Source organism: Cajanus cajan, chromosome 2 (genome assembly GCF_000230855.2).
Source record: "Cajanus cajan strain Asha chromosome 2, NIPB_CcT2T_4, whole genome shotgun sequence".
Lineage (NCBI taxonomy): Eukaryota > Viridiplantae > Streptophyta > Magnoliopsida > Fabales > Fabaceae > Cajanus > Cajanus cajan.
The window spans coordinates 809,147-828,313 of NC_138518.1; the positions used below are offsets into that span (position 1 = coordinate 809,147).

The window sequence follows — 19,167 nt, forward strand, 5'->3', positions numbered from 1 at the left end:
TTTCTCAATGCTCACAACTCACAAGATTGCCTTGTGTAAAGCATTCGCTGAATTAAGCCACGACCACACGACAAGCTCCAATATAGCTAGTAGAATCTAAAATATATTAGTTAGCTTAACATTATCCCTTTAATTTTTCCCTTTCTACTTTAATTTTGCTGATGCTTATTTTGTTTTTTCAGGCATTATTAGTTGTCCTAAAAACAATCTAGCAATATCCACCTTAATGATATCATTACAAATCTAATATTATGAGTAAACATGTTATCAATATTTTATCCTCGATAATACCGCAAAATCTTGAAAATGGAGGATTGTGGGAAAAAATCTCTTCTTATATATTATCTATTAATTCCTTTTTGAATTACATGCTCTTATATATATATATATATATATATGGTAACTCTTTATTGATTTTTTGAATTAGTCATCTTATTAAATAAGGTATCTGTAAAAAAAATATGATGATATTATTATGATTATCAATAAAACACCTATATAATACAAAACTTTAATTTTCATTATCCGCTTGATATTGCTGTTCGTTTGAGTCTCGGAGTTTCTTTATAGGTACTCTACCTTGGTTACATGGCATGGCAAGAAGGAGATCATTAGACTTCTAAGTTTCGGTAAGAACACTTTCTTTAGACTCTAGTATCAAAAGTGGTTTGGTGTGATTATTATTAAAGAAAAGAATGACAATCGTTGCCAATGTGATTCATAAGAGTGATTAAGATAATATTCTTTCCAGACTCCTAGAGTCCTACTACTAGCAAACCTACCATTAAAGTAGAATCACAAGAAAATTTGCAAAAAATATTTAACCTATCAAAAGCTGACGGCGTTTGCTTCCATATAAGGAAAGTTAAAGATTCATTCTTAGGAATCAATATTGTTTTTATATTAGCACCCAACACACACCCAGGACACAAAAAGCTGACCAAAAGAATTGTCTGTTGCTTCTAGATGAAACAACGGATTAGAATACCCACAAAAGCTTAACATTACCTCTTCAAGCCACCAATCTCGATGCTACAATTGCTATTGCCTAACATAGAAGATTGAGACACGGCGAAAGAAGAAACACCAGCAAGAGAGAGCTCCAATGGAAAAAGAGATTGTAGAAAACCTTTGGAACGGTGACACAGAATCTCAGATTCAAGCAGCAATGAATCTTGGTAGATTAAGCCGTAAGCAGAGGCACATGTTGGAAGCAAGTGTTGTTATGGTTCCTCTGGTTTCCATGCTTCATTCTGAAAACTATGAAGCCATAGAAGCTGCTCTGTGTGCTTTGCTCAGCCTTTCCTTTGGCAGTGATAGGTTAGTTCATGATTCATTCTCAAATGATATTCATTGTAAACTTCTTTTTCTTCTCAGTTTAGTTCTCCAGATTGCATGTAGTCCATAATACCTCATTATGAGAATTCAAAGTTCATAACAGAACAAATGTTTTTTTTCTCATTAAAAGCATTAGAGGCAATATAACATATTCAATCCAACACTATTGGAGTGATTAAAAAGTATGCAACTTTTTAGCAACCCATGATTGGTTTTTTGGCAGTGTGGCTAAAGAATATGTTCTTGGTAATAAATAAGGCTTGCCATTGGTTAATAATACATTGTACCATCATATTTCTTTATGAAAAAGTAATGTATAAAACACAGGGAAGCAAATAAATTCCTTCTATTGTACGAATGTCTTCAAAAGTTTCCTTAGCAGTTAACGTAATCGCACTGAAACTTTTTCCAAAATTTCAACAGAAACAAGATTCGGATCATCAGAACTGGAGCTTTGCCGGTTCTGCTGAGTCTCCTCCATTGTGATAAGCAGACAGTGATACAATTGACCTTAGTAGCCATGCTAACCCTATCTTCTTGCAAGGAAAATAAAGTAGCAATTGCTTCATCTGGTGCTGTTCGAGTCTTGGCTGAATTTGTCAACAGCAATGATAGCACTAGCACTCAGTCTCAGCTTGATGCTATAGCTACTCTACACAACCTCACCACCTGCCAAGAGATTATTCCACATATTGTCTCTTCTCGTGTTATGCTCTCCTTGCTTGAACTGATCCACAGCTCAGTGAAATCATCTCCATTGGCTGAGAAAGCAATTGGGTTGCTAGAAAACATTGTGTCTTCTTCAGAGAGTGCACTTTGTGAGGCTGCTGGTACTGGGGGAGCAATCAGGATACTGGTTGAGACTATTGAAGATGGGTCTCTACTAAGTAAAGAGCATGCAGTGTGTATACTTCTGCTTATATGCCAGAGCTGCAGAGAGAAATATAGAGGATTGATTTTGACAGAGGGGGTGATGCCAGGATTGCTTCAGTTAAGCGTGGATGGAACATGGAGAGCCAAATCCATGGCCCAAAAATTGTTGTTGCTTCTGAGGGACTGCTCCAATTATGGCTCAGGATGTAAACAAATTAATCACGAGCTTATAGAACGGATAATGGAAGAAATTGAAGAAGAAGAAGGAGAGAAATTGGCGGATACTACTTTAAAGTTGGTGGTGGAGATGATTGCAAAGCTCCATGCATAATCTGTCGAGTAAATCCTCATGCATCACTTTTTTTTTCTTTCTAACTTAGAGGCATTGATGATGTTTTTGACAACGACTACTAGTTCAGGACTCATTATTAAGAAAATATTAGTAAACCAATGTTGAATTGTCAACTTGGCAGTGTACATAACAATGGTTCAGGATCTACTGGTATATGGTTCATATTTGATTTTGGTGATAAATGCTAGGTCTGCTTGGCTTCTAACATTACTTTTACTGAATTACTAACCTTAAAAAGTTTGAATTCGATTAGAGTTTAACAACTGACCAAACTTAGCAATCAATGCCGTGGGATTTTGTTACTTCAAACTGAATCAGATAAAATGTGATGTGTAGTTATATACTCCATCCATTGTTGTTTGTCCCACTTTGAAAGAAGCGAACAAATAAATCAACATTTTTATCTGAACGCATTAACAAATATCAAGCATCAAATCCCTGGTATGTGGGGTCTTCACTCTTCACTCACTCTTCAGTCAAAACTCAAATCCCTAATGAATGAAAGAGGCGAGTATTAACGTAAATGTGCCGAATTTTAATCAATTATACTAGTCACTAGTCAGTAAGCAACCGTGGCTTATGCAAGCAACAGTTTTTTATTAGTGTGTAAATCCACCTATACTTAATATTGAAACACTATTGAATATCAATGATAAAAAGGCTTAAACATGAAAGACACAAAATCCAGGAGGAAATCAGCTACGGCAATTCAAAATTCAAAGTATATTGCCACCGTGGTGAACGTAATGCGATTAAAGCTGAACAAAAAATTAGAGAAAAAAATATTTTCGTAAGATATTTAAAATTATGCTGAATTTATTTTAAAATTAATGTATATTACACTTTAATTTATTTTAACATAAACCAGTCTATTAGTTATAATGAACAACTATGAATAAGTATTCCGAGAGTACTTTCTCTTATCTTCAACTTTTATTGTTACCCGTAACAAATTTTGAACATTTTATCATCAATTTTCAAACTTTAATACATGAAATGTAATCAACTTTCTTAGGCGTAGGGGTATTTTAAGACATGCAAAACATGTAGTTAGTTTTACGGAGAGACAAACTAATCATGTTGCTCAGACAGTTGCTATGACATAGATTATTTGTTAGTCACCCTATTTTTCATTTTATTCCTACTTGAATTGAATTGTCTCTTCTTAACGAAACAATACAAGTTTTCTTCTGTAAGAAAAATACATGAATCATAATGTTTTGAACAGATTATTGGTTTTGAAAGATAACTAAAAATTTCTCAAAGTTCAGTAGTTCACAATAGAAAGTCAAAATTACACTTCTTCTATCTTGTACGAAATATTTTAGTGCAAAATGACAAAAATTCACAGTGCTGATATGCTATTGGTTAACTAATAATAGTTAAATAACAATATAAAACTAAAGAATGAGTATAGGTTTTAAAATAAAATTAAAAAAATTAGTATAATTTAAAGACTAAAATTTACTGAAAAATTTATAACGATAAAAAGATATAGGCAAATTACAAATAGATAAGCAGTGGCTGAGATAGTTCTGCAGTCATAAAATAATCAAGGCAGTCCAAAATTATGACGAACATAAATTTATATCAACCAACACAGCATGATATTACAAAACTTCCCATGGCCAGTGTTTGATTCAGATTCAATGGGTGCCTTTTCTTTCTAATGAACACAATATGGAAATATATATATATATATATATATATATATATATATATATATATATATATATATATATAGTAATAAAAATTTAAAAACAAAAACCCGAAACTTTGAACTTACTAGAAAACCAGTGACGTAAAGAAACAAATACAACACAATCATAAAAAGGGTGAAGTTTTCATCACTACTACATCTTCTATTTAAGAATAAAGCCCATTTCAGCCTGACCTTTTGTAAACTCTGTAAGCTACAGCAACAGCTGCCAAAGCTCCTAGTATACCACCAGCCGTAAGAATATCACGTTTCTGTAATATAGGCCAATACCAACTTGTATTGCTCCCCTGTTTTTTATATGCCTCAGCGGTTTTATCAATCCCTTCACTTCTGCAGCAAGAAATCCCATTAACACCCTGACAGCATCCTGCCACATTTTCATTGTTGCTCGGATTGGCTTTGCTATTATCATCTCCGTTAGCAAGTTTATAGTCATCTACTCCCTTAATTTCCGCAACAGGTTGCCCCATTTGACCCCTGAAACAATTTCACATGATCGAGTTTAATCATCGTCCATTATAAAGGAAAGTGCTTAAGATGAAATGAATCACATTAACAACCAAGTGATTTTGTTTTCCTTTGGTTGTTCTAAGTAGTAAAGTTAGATGTAAAAGCGCATATGATTCCGTCAGACAGAACCATTATAAAGGAAAACAAACTATATGGATGCATTCTGACCCAATGAGAATCAGGCGCGTGGCAAATAAAGACTGCATTAATTATGATTTTCCACCTGCCTGAGGAATCATTTATAAGTTGGCTAAAACCAGAAATTTAATTAGCTGCAAATTTAGCCACAAGATTATTTGTGTACAATTCGCACGGAACAAACAAAATGGAGATTCCGTTTTACAATTGGGACACATACTATGATACATCCAAATACAATACTAGAATCAGGACGGCATTGTCTCCAACCATCCAAACACTCCTTAAATCAGCCATGTGATCAAATGAACATTGATAATCTTGATAAGTGCATACTCTCATAGTCCAATAACCAATGGAAGGGTATTTAAAGAATCCGGAAAACAGATTATAATTGTTTTCTTTTTGTCTTTACAAGCTATATGTTATTCACTCAAATTAGCACTTCATTAAAGGATGGAAAATACAGAATAAAACCAAAGGTGCCAACCTCCATAGTTTTTGTATGACCTCTCCCTTGGCAATTTGTCGGTCCAACAACGCAGGAACGTCATCCGGAGTAACATAGCCATACCTGTAATTAATAGTACTACAATTAAACCAGCAACATCAAAAGCATCCGTTTGTTTATATTTTTTCAAAAACACATTTTTAATTTCAATATGATTAAAATTTTATAATAATTATGTAGGTTTTTCTAAAAAATAAATCTCATTAGAATATTTATTGATGTTTAAGGTTAATGTACACATATTACCCACTAGAGTTATCGAGTAGTGGTTGAGGAGAAAAGATTGAAATATTAGGAACTTAATCTTCGTTACAGCTATTTTGTAATTTTTCAAATCTTAATAAAAAGTACACATTAAAAAATATTTAAAAGATGAAAAATACCTTTGCATTTAAACTAAAATGTATTTATTTAATATCTCGTTGCTTATTATAAATTATTATTGTAGCACCTTTTAAATAGAGATACAGGTGAAAAACTTATCGACCAAATTTTTTAATTATCAATATCTTTTTTGAAAAAAAAAATACATTAATAGATATTGTACACGAGATAATAGAAGTGTGAGAACTTACCATTGACCGATAATTTTTCCATCTGGTCCTGGACAGAATATGATTACATTCCCAGCATACTTATGGCCACCAACATGAGAACACGCCACAACCGATATCTCATCCTTCAATCCCCGTAGCTGAATCTCTTCATTGAGCTTCTCCATGAGAACCGGCCCACAAACACCGCACCGCACGTCGCGACTTCCGTGAGCACAAACAAATATATGCGAACCCCTCAACAGGCCCTGCTCTCCACCACTCCACTCTTTACCACTCACTATTACATCATCGAAAAAGCCCTCAACAGTTGATTCCTCCAAACCCCTTCCAATCAAACAACAACAAAACATTATCAAATTAAAAAAAAAATACTATTAAACATAAACACGTTTTGGCATCAGTCTAATCCTCAATATGCAAACAATAATTTTAAGCACAAAAAAGTTTACCTGCACTTCCTTAAGAAATTATTTTGATCTTTAATATAAACTTTGTGCATGTTTGGTTCAAGATTAGACCAACTAAAATTACGTTGAGACTTAAAATAGCTAATGTGATTTTAAATACATGTTTAGTTTTACTTTAGAGTATTTTGAATTAAAACAATTTAAGATAGCATTTACAGTGGATAAAAAAAAATGTATACCAAGTTAAGTGACTAATTTTATTTTAGAACAAAAATATTCAAATTTTTAATGTAAACTTTTATTAGATGAATTATGAAAGTAAAACTTTATTCTGATTAAAGAACTATCTTTATGGACTAAAGAATAACATGAAATAATTAATTAGCCTAAGTTTTGTTCTAACTTTAATTTCCTTACGTAGAAACGTTAAATATTTTTAGAAGATCAATCTAATTTATGTTTCATTTAATAATCTCTTTACTCAAACGATCCTTAACATGTTCTTTAAAATATCTATATAATTCTATTATTTTTCACTTTGAATCCACGTTTTAAATTAAACACTGATTAGCAGACAAGTTAAGAGAAACACAGCGAAATGAACGAATCACCGATGCAAAAGAAGAAAAACAAGTGGTTCAGCATACTTGTATTTGATCATGTCAGGGAAAATCAACACGTCTCCGTCGGAGAAACCGGCCTCCTCACGCGCCTCGCACACCGTGATTTTCGTCTGCCACACGAAACAACACACAATTCGAATTAAGCAAAGAGAAACAAAACAATTGGATTCCGAACGAACCTCAAACCAATCGCAGAAAGCAAATCAAGTAATTAAGCAATCAACCTTGACGGCGACGTCGTTCTTGCGAGCTTTCCAGACGCCGGCGAAGCGCTTGGGGAGGGGATCGGCGTCGGAGGCCTCGACGCGCGGCGGCCAGGCGTGGTGGCTCTTGTAGCAGAGGAAGAGGTGGCGGTCGTAGGCGTCGACGGTGCCGGCGAGGCTCTCCTTGTACATCTCCGGGCGAGAGAAGCCGTGCTTGGCGTGGTCGACGGCGGCGGAAGCCATGAGACCGAAGCGACGACGGTTGCGAGAGAGAATGGGAGCGTAACAGAATGTGGCTCCGATTATATGAGCAAACGGCATGGGTTGCGCATGCGTCTCAGACGTAACGTAATGAAGAAAATGACTTCACCGGTTACGCGCTTCACTATCACTTCCAAAAGTCAATCCAAATTTTTTTTACCCTTTTCGCCAGCGTTAACTTAACTTAACCCTCCCCTTTACATCGTCATTAAGAAAATTAATTAATTAACGTAATTAACAGCATTAAATTTATCTTAATTTTATATTATTATCAGGTAAAAATATATTTTTCGTCTTTTATATTATTTATTAGTCTCACTTAAATTAATTAAATTAATTTAGTCTCATATTTTTTAAATATTTTTTAATATTTAATTTTTTTGTTTAAATACTTAATGGATTTGACACGTGTCATGCTACATGTCATACTATCATGTCACATGGTTGGATATCATGATACATGACATGATAATATGACACGTGACATGACACATGTCAAATTTATTAAATATTTAAATAATAAAAATAAAGATTAAATTTTGAGATATATTTTAAAAATATGAGATTAAATTCATTCAATTAATTAAAATACGATTAAATTGATATTAATAAATAATATAAGAAAAAAAATATATATTTTTACCTTATTATTATTATTTTTTACTATTTTATATGTGTTTGTTGATGGCGCGTGGTGGTGACGAGAGTTGAAAACAGAGGCGCGAGAAGGGCAGTTACGAAACCCATCACGAGGACTCAAAATTCAAAAGGATTTAATAAAAAAAAATAAAAATTCAAAAGGATTCCGTTGGTACTTCAGACTTCATTTTTAGTTAGCTGAACTGGTCAGTCAATGTTAAACTTTAGTTTTCTTTAATTAAAATATTTTTTTATCATTTAGTTGCAATGCATGCTTTTTTACATGAAAAAAAAATAAAAATAAAAAACATACGCAGTTTAATTTGAATATATAGCGAGGCGTTGACCATTTTGTTAAAATGTTACACTTTATTACCAACCCGTGTAAATGGATTCGTTTAAGCAAATATTGTTTCTAATAACCCTAAAGAAAATCTTACCGTATAAATTTTATGTGAAAGCAAGAAATACAAAAAATAAAAAAGAAAAAAATTTAATGTTTGAGTAAAAAAAAAATTACACACTAACTAATTAAAAATCATGGTTTGTATGAATTTTTTAGAAAAATTATTATAAAAGTCAATAATAAAAATTTAATATATTCTCTCCAATCTATTTTATTTGTAGTAAGGTTTTAGTACAAGACTTAAGATGGCTGATTTCATTTCCTTAAACATTTTGATTTCCCACCGATGATTAAAGAATGTATTAATAATAGTTCAAAGTATGATAAGAAAAATATTTTTTTTATCATAAGAAAAATATATTTAATGTTATTGATATCATAAAATTATAATTAAATTGGAACGGACAAAGAAATGTTAAAACATCAAATAAAATGGAATGGATGAAGCAATTTTACCCTAGTTCATATGCATAGAAAATAGAAACTACTCGATTTAATGGACATAATTGTATTTAATGTTAAATTAAATTATTCACATCAATGTAATAAAATAAAATAAAATTACTCACATTAATATTATTTAATACATAATTTTGATAATTAAATATTAAGGCTCAAATGTATTTTTGGTCTATTTTAATGAAAAGAACTAAAATCATATAATTACGATAATTGATAGATTAAAATTGTATAACAATAATATTTGGTAGACAAATTATTTAATTAAAAATTTAAATATCAAAATTATACAATTGCAATACTTGATAAAAAATAATTAAGTCAATATTTATTTTAATATTTAAAAATAACATATGTGTCTCATTTGAAAGAGTGTATTATATATAGGGAGACTTCTTCACGATATTAGTGATTGTGAAAGTGTTTTAACTTATTTTTGTAAGTTTTATGATACAATTTATAAAATTAACTTTTGTTAAGTTAATAAAAAGACTCAACCTTTAAATTTTATCAAGCCAAAACATACAAAATATGTGTATATTTTTTCTTGTATAGAATTAACTTCTGTTAAGTTAATATAAAGACTCAACCTTAAAATCTTATCAAGCTAAAACATACAAAATATGTGTATTTTTTTTCTTCTACATAGTTTATCATGACTCTTATTATCAGAGTATGCAAAGAAAGAAAAACAAGTTTGTATTATTAATTGATTGATAAAAATACAAGAATCCATTGGATGGGATAAAAAAATTGGCTACTTGATTGAGTAACATGTGAAATTATGTGTTGTGTTGGGGCATCATTTTTGTCACAATTATCCATTTTGTAGGAAGTGGATGCCTCATCCTTGAATTTCAAAACCAAGGCAATGAGATGCTTATAGTCTTCAGGGTCAATTGTAGTGAAGATCCTAACTTGGAGAATTCTTTCATAGGAGTATCATAGTTGCTTGGGTCGGTACTACATCGACATTGGATGTAAAATTTCTATTTCTATAATCAGGTAGAAATCATGTTTATAATAACATGTATCAACAATATGATAGGGGCGACCACAAAAAGTGCATTGCTTGCCTGAATTTTTGTCATGCCTTATGCCATACTAATTGCTAAAGGTGCCTTTACCTTAGGAATATTAGAGTGAGGAACATGGGTCCAAAAACTATTATTGGTGCGTAAAGGGGTGTGGTGTCACCAATATCAAAATCAAGGATTTTTCTTTCTTGTTGGGTGACTATGGCAAAGACTCAATTTATTGAGGGAAGAGGGTCAAGAAGAAGAATTTGGGTTTTGACAGTGTTGAAATGGTCATTTAGGCCTTTCAAGAAATAGATTACATATTCATTATCACCTTGGCGCATGGAGTGCATCTCTTGAAGGATGTATGAGATTCTAAAATGATTACCCCTATAAAAATGATCTTGCAAATCTAGCCACAAAGCACTGGCATTGTCGATGTATATAGTACTTCATACAATATGAGAATTAAGGCTTCTATTTATCCATGATATAATAATAGTGTTGCGATGCCCCCAAGCATCAAAGAGAGCATTAGCTTTAGTAGGAATAGTGGTGGTGCCATTAATGAACTTTTGCTTATTTTTTGTTAGTAGAGTTCATCACATTATGTGACTCCAAGAATGAAAATTGTCACCGTTGAGCGATGGTGACACAAGAACAGCTTCTAGGTTTTCATCGGGATGTAGATAATAGGGGCTTGTTGAAATTTGTGAGATATCAAGATTGGTATTGGTTGCTGCTGCAGCATTTGATCCTTATTGGTGTACTTCAACATCAATCGTAGGAGATGAATCAACCATGGTAAGCAAGAAAGAATGGAGCTAAAGAATTGCAAAAACACAATATTAATTTGATACCACGTTATCGGAGTATGTAGAGAAAGAAAAACAAGTATGTGTTGAGTGTCTTTTATGCATGATTTGCACTCAACTTTTGGTACTCTTTTTGGTAATTGTAGATATTATATATGTTATTTTACCCCCCTTTATTTAAAGAATCAAGTTATACTAAAAGAGTAGAGGAGTAGTAGCAAAATCTTAAGAAATTTCCTCATTTTTTGCAGGTTTTTTTAGGAAGACAGAGATCCACAGCCATAGCTGTGGATCTGGAGCTCGAGCTGTGGAAATCTGGGGAGAAATTGTGAAGGTCAGAAACTTGCAGCTATAGCTATGGTTCTGTAGTTATAGCTGTGGAAATCTGGAATGCTCATTTTTTGTTCCAGAGACTTGAAGCTATAGCTGTGGATCTGGAGCTCGAGCTGTGGAAATCTGAAATACAATTTGAAGCTCCAGAAAGGTGAAGCTAAAGCTGTGAACTCAAAGCTAAAGCCATGGAGTACCCAGGACTCAGCAAAAACTCCAGAGATCCACAGCCATAGCTGTGGCTTCACAGCTGTAGCGCTGGAGGTTCCTTAAGCTTGAAGGAGTTGCCACAGCTATGGCTTTGGAGGTTTCTTCACCCTGAAGGACTCTCCACAGCTATAGCCGTGGATCTACAGCTGCAGTCGTGGGAGTAAAAGTCACTTTTTGGCCCTGTTTTGAAGCTCATATAAAAGGGGAAAAAAGGAGAAACAGGGCATCACGTACCAGAGGGAGAAAAACAGAGAGAAGAGCACGTGAAGAGAAGAGAACGAAGGGAGAACAAAGATTTGGAAGCTGAATCCTTTGGGAACGAAGATCAACTTCATTTCTTCATCCTTTACTTTGTAATTTTTTCTTTTCACTCTTTGATCCTGTAATGGTCATGTGTGGCTAAACTCCTTAAGGATTGGTTGAATGTAACTACTAACTCTTCTTCTTCTTAAATATATGCATTTTGATCTCATTATTTGTGCTTGATTCTTCCCTTAATGCTTATATCGGCTTGATCACCCGTTGTATGATTTTTGGCTTTTGAATCCAGTTGGAAAACGTTTTTGAAAACCCGAACTGAATCTTGCACCTAATCATTTCTTGTTCTAGGAATAGACTTGATTTGATTAGTCACATTGTTCAAGTCATTGTTCTTAATGCAAAGTGTTAAACTCAAAACATAGAGGAATCATGTTTTGAGCTTAATGACTTTAGGATTCAACCTTGAGGAATCTTGTTGGATTACTTAATGAACGTGGAAATAATGGAATTAGAATCGCATGTATTTTAAGAAGATCTATGAGTTAGCAAGTGCTTCTGAACCAATCCTTGTTTCTTAACTATTGTTTTTACTACTTTTAGTTTATTGTGTGGTTCTACCCTATTTTCACTCAGTTGCAATCATAACAACATTCTCATTTAAATCATTAGAGAAAGAATTACTAAACACTCAAATCCCTGAGGACGATATTTGAATACTACTTCGAAACTTAGTTCACTTGCCAAGTGGTGTGTTTGCGAAAAATCTCATCAGTGTGTATTATTAATTGATGGATTTATTGATTGATAAAAATACAAGAGAGAGGGAACCATATGTATATATATATAAGTAAGGAACCCTATAGAGTCATTAATAAAAGTTGACCAAGTGAAACCAACAAACTAAAAAACAAAAAAAAAAATTAATTATTGATAGATTTATTTGTTAACACCAATAACTCTCATGCTTTCATACAATATACTATATATAAATTTGAATAAATGTTTTGAATGATAGTGCTTTTGCATGTTATTATTTATTGTTTAACAAGAATGTTATTGTAGTTGACTTTCTTTAAGATTTTTTCTCTAACATCTCATTTCTTTTAATTTATCATTTTTATTTATAGCTTTAAATTGAATGCTAATATTTTTTTAAAAAAATTATTGATAATTAAAAATGATTTTATAGCACAAATTTTTTTATTATAAATTTAAAATATAATGTATATTTAAAATACTTATTTATTAAGAATTATAATTATAATATAATATATTTTTCTCTAACATCTCAATTCTTTTAATTTATCATTTTTATTTATAGCTTTAAATTGAATGTCAATATTTTAAAAAAAAAATTACCAATAATTAAAAATAATTTTACAGTACAAATTTTTCTATTATAAATTTAAAATATAATGTATATATTTAAAATACTTATTTATTAATAATTTTAATTATAATATAATATATTTTTCTCTAACATCTTTTTTTTTTTAATTTATCTTTTTAATTTCTAGTTTTAAACTGAATGTCAATATTTTTTTAAAAAAATACCAATAATTAAAAGTAATTTTATAGTACAAATTTTTATTACAAATTTAAAATATAATTTATATGTTTAAAATATTTATTTATTAAGAATTTTAATTGTAATATAATTTATATATTCAAACGTATTTATTTATTATAAATTATAAATTATAACTATATAAAATGTTCATTCTCTTACGTATTAAAAGGTGTTTTTGATATATATATAAAATATACGTTTATCAATATGCATTACAATAATAAAAATACAAGTAGTTAATAAAATGACAATTGCAATATTTCAAATACATGTAATTGATACATGAACAAATTATTATAAATATTAACTTTTTTCACAAAATAATTTTTAAATAGACTTGAACAAACACCAACTGGCGATTCAAACTTGAACTTTACAATGTTATGTTATTTCACATTTTATTTTTTGTTGTTGTAAGATTTAAATATATTTTTAGTTCATGCAAAATGAATGAGTTTTATTTTTGATCCTTATAAAAAAAATTGTTTTTCAACCTTCTAAAATTTGTAAACCTTTTTTTTCCTTTCAAAATGAGTAAATTTTGATTTTGATTTATGTTAAATATTATTTTTTTACTTTCATCCTTCTAAAATCATTATTTTTGGTCTCCAATGATAATTTTAATGTAAATAAATAATATTTATTTTAAATACCTATAATTTTTTTTAAAGGTGTCACATACTAACATAACATCACTAATAATTTTGTGTGAGACACCTAAGGAAGCCACTTAACATTTTAATAAACAAATAAATATTTTAAAAAGATTGCATAATAATAAGGACTAAAAACAACTATTCTAAAATTTAGAAGGATGAAAAATAAGAAAAAAATTTACTAGGAACAATTTTTTTTTTGTTCATTTTGTAAGGAATAAAAACATATTTAAACATTTTTTAATTTACTTGTTTCAAAATATTTTATGGAAAATATTAATTAAAATATTTTTAGATATTTATTTATATTTAAATAATTTAAAGGACTAGGAGCATGTATGGATAAAAAAGAAAGAAAAGGATATATAAGAAATGATATTGTGAAAGAAGAATTTTAAAAATAAATAATATGAAAAAAAAAAAAAAACCAATAGTGAAAGTGGAATGATGACCCATGCTCTTACGACTTACGAGTTAACAAGACTAGGAGCATGATCATAGAGGAGGCATGGCAAATTTTCTGAGTGGTTTTTTCTTCCTTGTATGGTCAAAGCCGGGATTTTGGAATTTTTAACTAATATTTGTAATTTGTAAAGTGCATCTCTCTCTCTCTTTTCTAACCCAAGAGTATTAGATTGAATGTAGTCATGTCATAACTTGAAATCTATTAGAAAAAGTCAAGAAAACTTGCCACAGTTTTTGATTGAATGTTTTATACTATTCAGTGCATACCATCACTCAATCTTCAAGTTAAAGTTTAATTTCAATGTATCGACAGAATTACAAATCAAAAACTATTTTATTTGGTAAAAATCAATAAATTTATGATTTGTAATTATAAGTCAGTGTGACTCCATTCACTATTTACCCTTACCTAATTGTTATTTCAATTTTGTTATATGTTGCCGCCAGGAGAATAATTAAAAGCTAGGCATTGTTATTTGCTTGACCACAACATCCAAAACAGTTTATTTGAAAGGAGTAGAAGTAAATAAGAGAGCAGAAACTGTTACTCAATATAAGGCATGTTGAAGTTTCTTACAACAGTTTTTCATGGACAATTATAAGTGCTGATCAACAATGCAGTTGAAAACGAACCACGGAGACAGAGAAAGCACGAAACACCCCAAATGAGAGAAGGAAAGTGGAAACTAGTCCAAACTCCAAAGGAGAGAAGGGACATAAGTTTCAAAAGAAATCAATATCTAAATAATTACCAGAAGGCTTCACACCAAGCTCCTTTTCAGTTTGAGGAAGCTGCACAACTTGCCTTGGCACCTCTGGAGGATTTGCACAACGGATCAGTGCCCAGTTAACATTCTGAAAGAAAGGATGCTGCTTTATCTCTGTTGCGCCGCGCCTATAGGCAAGACGATGCTGCGGTTCTTTCACAAGCAAGCCTCTGATCAAGTCCCTGGCAGCAAAGCTGACAGTAGGAGATTCAGGAAACCTCAAAGGCTGTCCAATTACATTGAACAGCGTTGCGCGGTTCACTGAGCCTTTGAACGGCGTTCTACCGAACAAAAGCTCATACAAGAATATGCCAAATGTCCACCAGTCTACAGCACTTCCATGCCCTTCACCCTTGATGATCTCAGGTGCCAAGTACTCATGTGTCCCCACAAAGGACATTGATCTGGCATTTGTTGGCTCAGCAATTAGCTCAGGGAGAGGGGTCACCTGATGATGCATGTCATTCTTTGGTTTGTACTTCTTGTCTTTCTTCGATTTTCCGGAGAGAAAGCGTGGCGTGAAGCATGCCGGTTGGATGCAGTCTGGCTGCATTACACATGTTGGCTCAATGCAAGAAGGCTGAATGCAGTATCCTGAGTTTTTTGTCTCCAAGCTGTTGTTTGATGACTTTACTAGAGTTGGACTTACAGTGCACCTTAGAGAGAGGTCAAAATCTGAGAGCATTATGTGACCATCTTCTCTCACCAATACATTCTCAGGTTTTAGGTCTCTGTAGATGATCCCTAGCATGTGCAAGTACTCCAAAGCAAGGAGAACTTCTGCCACATAAAACCTGCAAATCAAGAATGCAGATTAAGTAATTTACAATCCTCTACAAAATATTCAAACAAGCAAAAACAGGTACATCTTTATCTTTGTCAAAGTTCAAGCATTCTACTTGAATTCACCAGGCTTGGAGTGAAAAGAAGCAAGGAAATGACTATTTGTAACATCACTGAGCATATTGAAAGAGTTTAGATTCCATCTGCAGCTAATATAAAACTTCTTTTACACTCATCCAGTGTATTGCCACATTATTGGTAGAGCTTTAAATTAACACATTTATAGTTTATTAATGTAGTAACACGTGATTGAAAGATTTTCACTCAGTCACAGCAGACAATGAATTAAAATTAAATTCAAAGAGAATCAGAATGTCACAATGATGGAAAAGATATAAGCAGAGAACTAAGGTAACTGACTAATCATAAAGGCAGAGACAGAAAAGGTAAAGCATGTGCAAGTGGTATATTTAATAATTTGGCTGACATGCTCAAACAAAGTTGAAAAACAATGGAAGTTTTCATACTATGTGGGGAGAAGAAAAAGAAAATCTTGGCTACATAGAAATTTCAGGGGTCATATTTCACCACATATTACAATCTGGCAGTCCATCTTTTGCCATTTATATTATGAAAAACTCAACTGGTAAAAATCTTTCACATATTTATTCCTAAGGAAAGGATTGAGTTTTCCTTCCAAGTTCCTGGTGCCATGAAATACTTGAGTACATAAATCCAAAGATACTATTATTCTCCAACTAGAGTTAAAGTTTTACTTTAATAATACGCAATTACTTTTAACACAAATCTCAGTAATATATACTTATGCATAATAGTAAAATAAAACTCCAATTCTAATTAAAGAACATCATCCACCATATCTAAAGAATTATACCTAAGTTTTGTCCATATAGAATTTAGCTAATAATAATATCAAGTTCGCTGACCCTTGCTTCTTGAACATGTGTCTGCTTGTTATGTATAAGTACACTTGCAAGGGTTAAGCAGAAAAGGAATTGCTAACCTGACAGCATGCTCCGAAAAATACTTCCCTGGTTGTCTTTGCCTAAGTGCATGCAGGTCCCCACCAGGGCAAAACTCCATCACCAAGCAGGAGAATGTCTCTGTCTCAAAGTGTGTATACAATGTGGGTAGAAAAGGGTGATCCAAAGACTGCAATATCTCTCTCTCTGTCTGAGCCCTCAGAAGCTTCTTGCGGTTCGCCAGCTCGGTCTTGTTCATGATCTTCATGGCAAAAGAAGTTCTTGTGCCACTCAATTCTGCTAGATACACACTACCTATGTCTCCACACCCCAATTTTTTCAACAACCTGAAATGCCTCATCTCCAACATCCCGTCTCGTGCTCGAATGACTTGAATTGCTTCCCATCTTATGTCATTTGCCTTGTGAGGTTTATACAAAACACTGCTCAAACTGCTGGTGCTGCTATCATCACTAGCATCACTGCCAGTACTAGCTCTACAGATGCTGGTCTTCCTGCTCTCATTAAAATCACAGGAATTCGCCACTTCTCCACTTCCACGTGACTTGTCAACACTAGCACACTCACTCACTTCAGTGTTGGTGAAACTGTCTTTGGCTTCAGAATACACAGTGGCCGAATAGAAACTATTCTGAGGGCTTGGACAGAAAGTAACCTCAGACTGGCAGTAACTCTTGGCATGATTTGCAACGGCTCGTTTCGATGGACCTAAGGCACAATTCTCAGATTCCAACACAACACCACTTGGCTCACAATTCTTGGAATCATCAAGTGGTTGCTTGGTGCACAATTTTGTTGGCAACAATCCTTCATGATGCTCAACATTATCTCCCTCCTGGTAGGAATGTTTTTGATTAATTACATGGCTGTTATGGTGATGGATGTTCTTGGTTTGATGACCAGCCCCATGGTTTCTAGATGCTCTCAAGGGAGGCCGCGAAGGACGGGGTGTCCCAGATAGAAGAGGATCATGATGTACCCCAGAAACTGAATTCTGAACCTCTGATAAGGACTCAACTCCATTAATAGGTGACTCCATGAAGGGTATCTGAACAGGCTTAAAAATCAAACTCAGCAAAGTGAATTACCAATGTGTACTCATTCAAAGAGCACTTAATTCCAAAATCTCCTTCACTACAGAAATGTCTATAAAATTGACATTAAGGAAGAAAATAATAAGATATAGGGCATTAAATCATTAACCAACACACGTAATGAAAATTCAAAAAATAAAATAAAGAAAACATGAGAGAATCCGCAAGAGACCCATTTCAGACGCAATGAATCACCAGAAAACCGTCCAATTGAGTACAATCCATTTAGAAAACCCCAAACAAAAGACTTCAAATTTAATAACCCAAAAGAAAGCATAGACAAACACCTAAAGGATTCCACTAAGCCTCAAGAAAATTCTTTAGAACTTTCCCAAGAACCGGTGTTCCTTTCAGGACACTTGGAAAACAAACAAGAGCAAAACATGATGAAGAAACGAGTCTCATTGAAGCCATCAACGGTTTTGTGTTGCCAAATGCATTAAACCAAAACACCCCAAGTTAAAAAGTTTGATTCTTTGGAAGCCCCCTTGAGCTTTCTTTGATTCTACTACAGTGCCTGAGAACCTCCACTTAAAGAAAAAAAAAAAAAAAAAAGCCAAAGGGTGCGAAACAGTGGTTGAAGTGAAGTGTTCATCGTTAAGAAAGAAGCAAAAGGTAGATAGAGAGAGAGAGAGAACCTGATCAGAGAAGAGAAATGGCAATGTGAATGAAGAGCAAGAAATGTTGTTTTCATTTGTTCATTGGTGGTTGAAGAAGAAGCATGTTGAGGAGAGGGAAAGAAGAAGAAGGACAACAGAAAGTGAAGTAACTTTGGCGTGTCTTTGAGCACCACTGAACAAGAGTGAACACCTTCTTTGTCTCAGATCCGATCCAAAAGGAAGAGACTAAACAATTAACACTCTATCAGTAATAGCAAACCAGTTTAATTTCTAGGCTTATATGTGTTTACTAATTAATATGCCTTCTTGGTTACATAATTAATATGGTTTTTAATGAATTTCTCTACACTATTTTTTTTATCCCAATCAAGTTTGCTACAAGAAGCTTTATAACAATTCAGACAAAAAAACTAATTCATGGTTGGTGTAATAATTAGAGATATCATGAAATTACAACTAAGAATACAAACTTATGGAATCAACAAAAATCAAGTACTACAAGCGAAAATAGTCTTTCAGTTTAATAAACTAGAAATACCATGACAAAACCAAAAAACTAATAATTCAAATAAATTG

At 32.6% G+C, this 19,167-nt stretch overlaps 3 protein-coding genes across 3 annotated transcripts; 1 reads left to right on the forward strand and 2 right to left on the reverse strand.

The window, feature by feature from the left end:
• Window positions 1–843: 843 nt before the first annotated feature.
• On the forward strand, window positions 844–2,737 carry LOC109806957 (U-box domain-containing protein 45). The gene is made up of 2 exons (XM_020369485.3): window positions 844–1,320; window positions 1,762–2,737. The coding sequence occupies exons 1-2, from the start codon at window positions 1,106–1,108 to the stop codon at window positions 2,540–2,542; spliced, it is 996 nt and encodes a 331-aa protein (XP_020225074.2). The 5' UTR covers window positions 844–1,105; the 3' UTR covers window positions 2,543–2,737.
• Window positions 2,738–4,131: 1,394 nt separating this feature from the next.
• Window positions 4,132–7,614, reverse strand: LOC109808441 (altered inheritance of mitochondria protein 32). Its single transcript, XM_020371445.3, has 5 exons — window positions 7,254–7,614; window positions 7,054–7,139; window positions 6,018–6,323; window positions 5,422–5,505; window positions 4,132–4,760 (listed from the first exon to the last, which is right to left on the reverse strand). Exons 1-5 carry the CDS (start codon window positions 7,551–7,553, stop codon window positions 4,448–4,450), a joined length of 1,089 nt encoding a protein of 362 aa, XP_020227034.2. The 5' UTR covers window positions 7,554–7,614; the 3' UTR covers window positions 4,132–4,447.
• Window positions 7,615–14,850: 7,236 nt separating this feature from the next.
• On the reverse strand, window positions 14,851–18,890 carry LOC109809939 (protein kinase PVPK-1). The gene is made up of 3 exons (XM_020373369.3): window positions 18,610–18,890; window positions 16,898–17,925; window positions 14,851–15,884 (listed from the first exon to the last, which is right to left on the reverse strand). The coding sequence occupies exons 2-3, from the start codon at window positions 17,914–17,916 to the stop codon at window positions 15,047–15,049; spliced, it is 1,857 nt and encodes a 618-aa protein (XP_020228958.2). The 5' UTR covers window positions 17,917–17,925; window positions 18,610–18,890; the 3' UTR covers window positions 14,851–15,046.
• Between the last annotated feature and the right edge of the window lie 277 nt (window positions 18,891–19,167).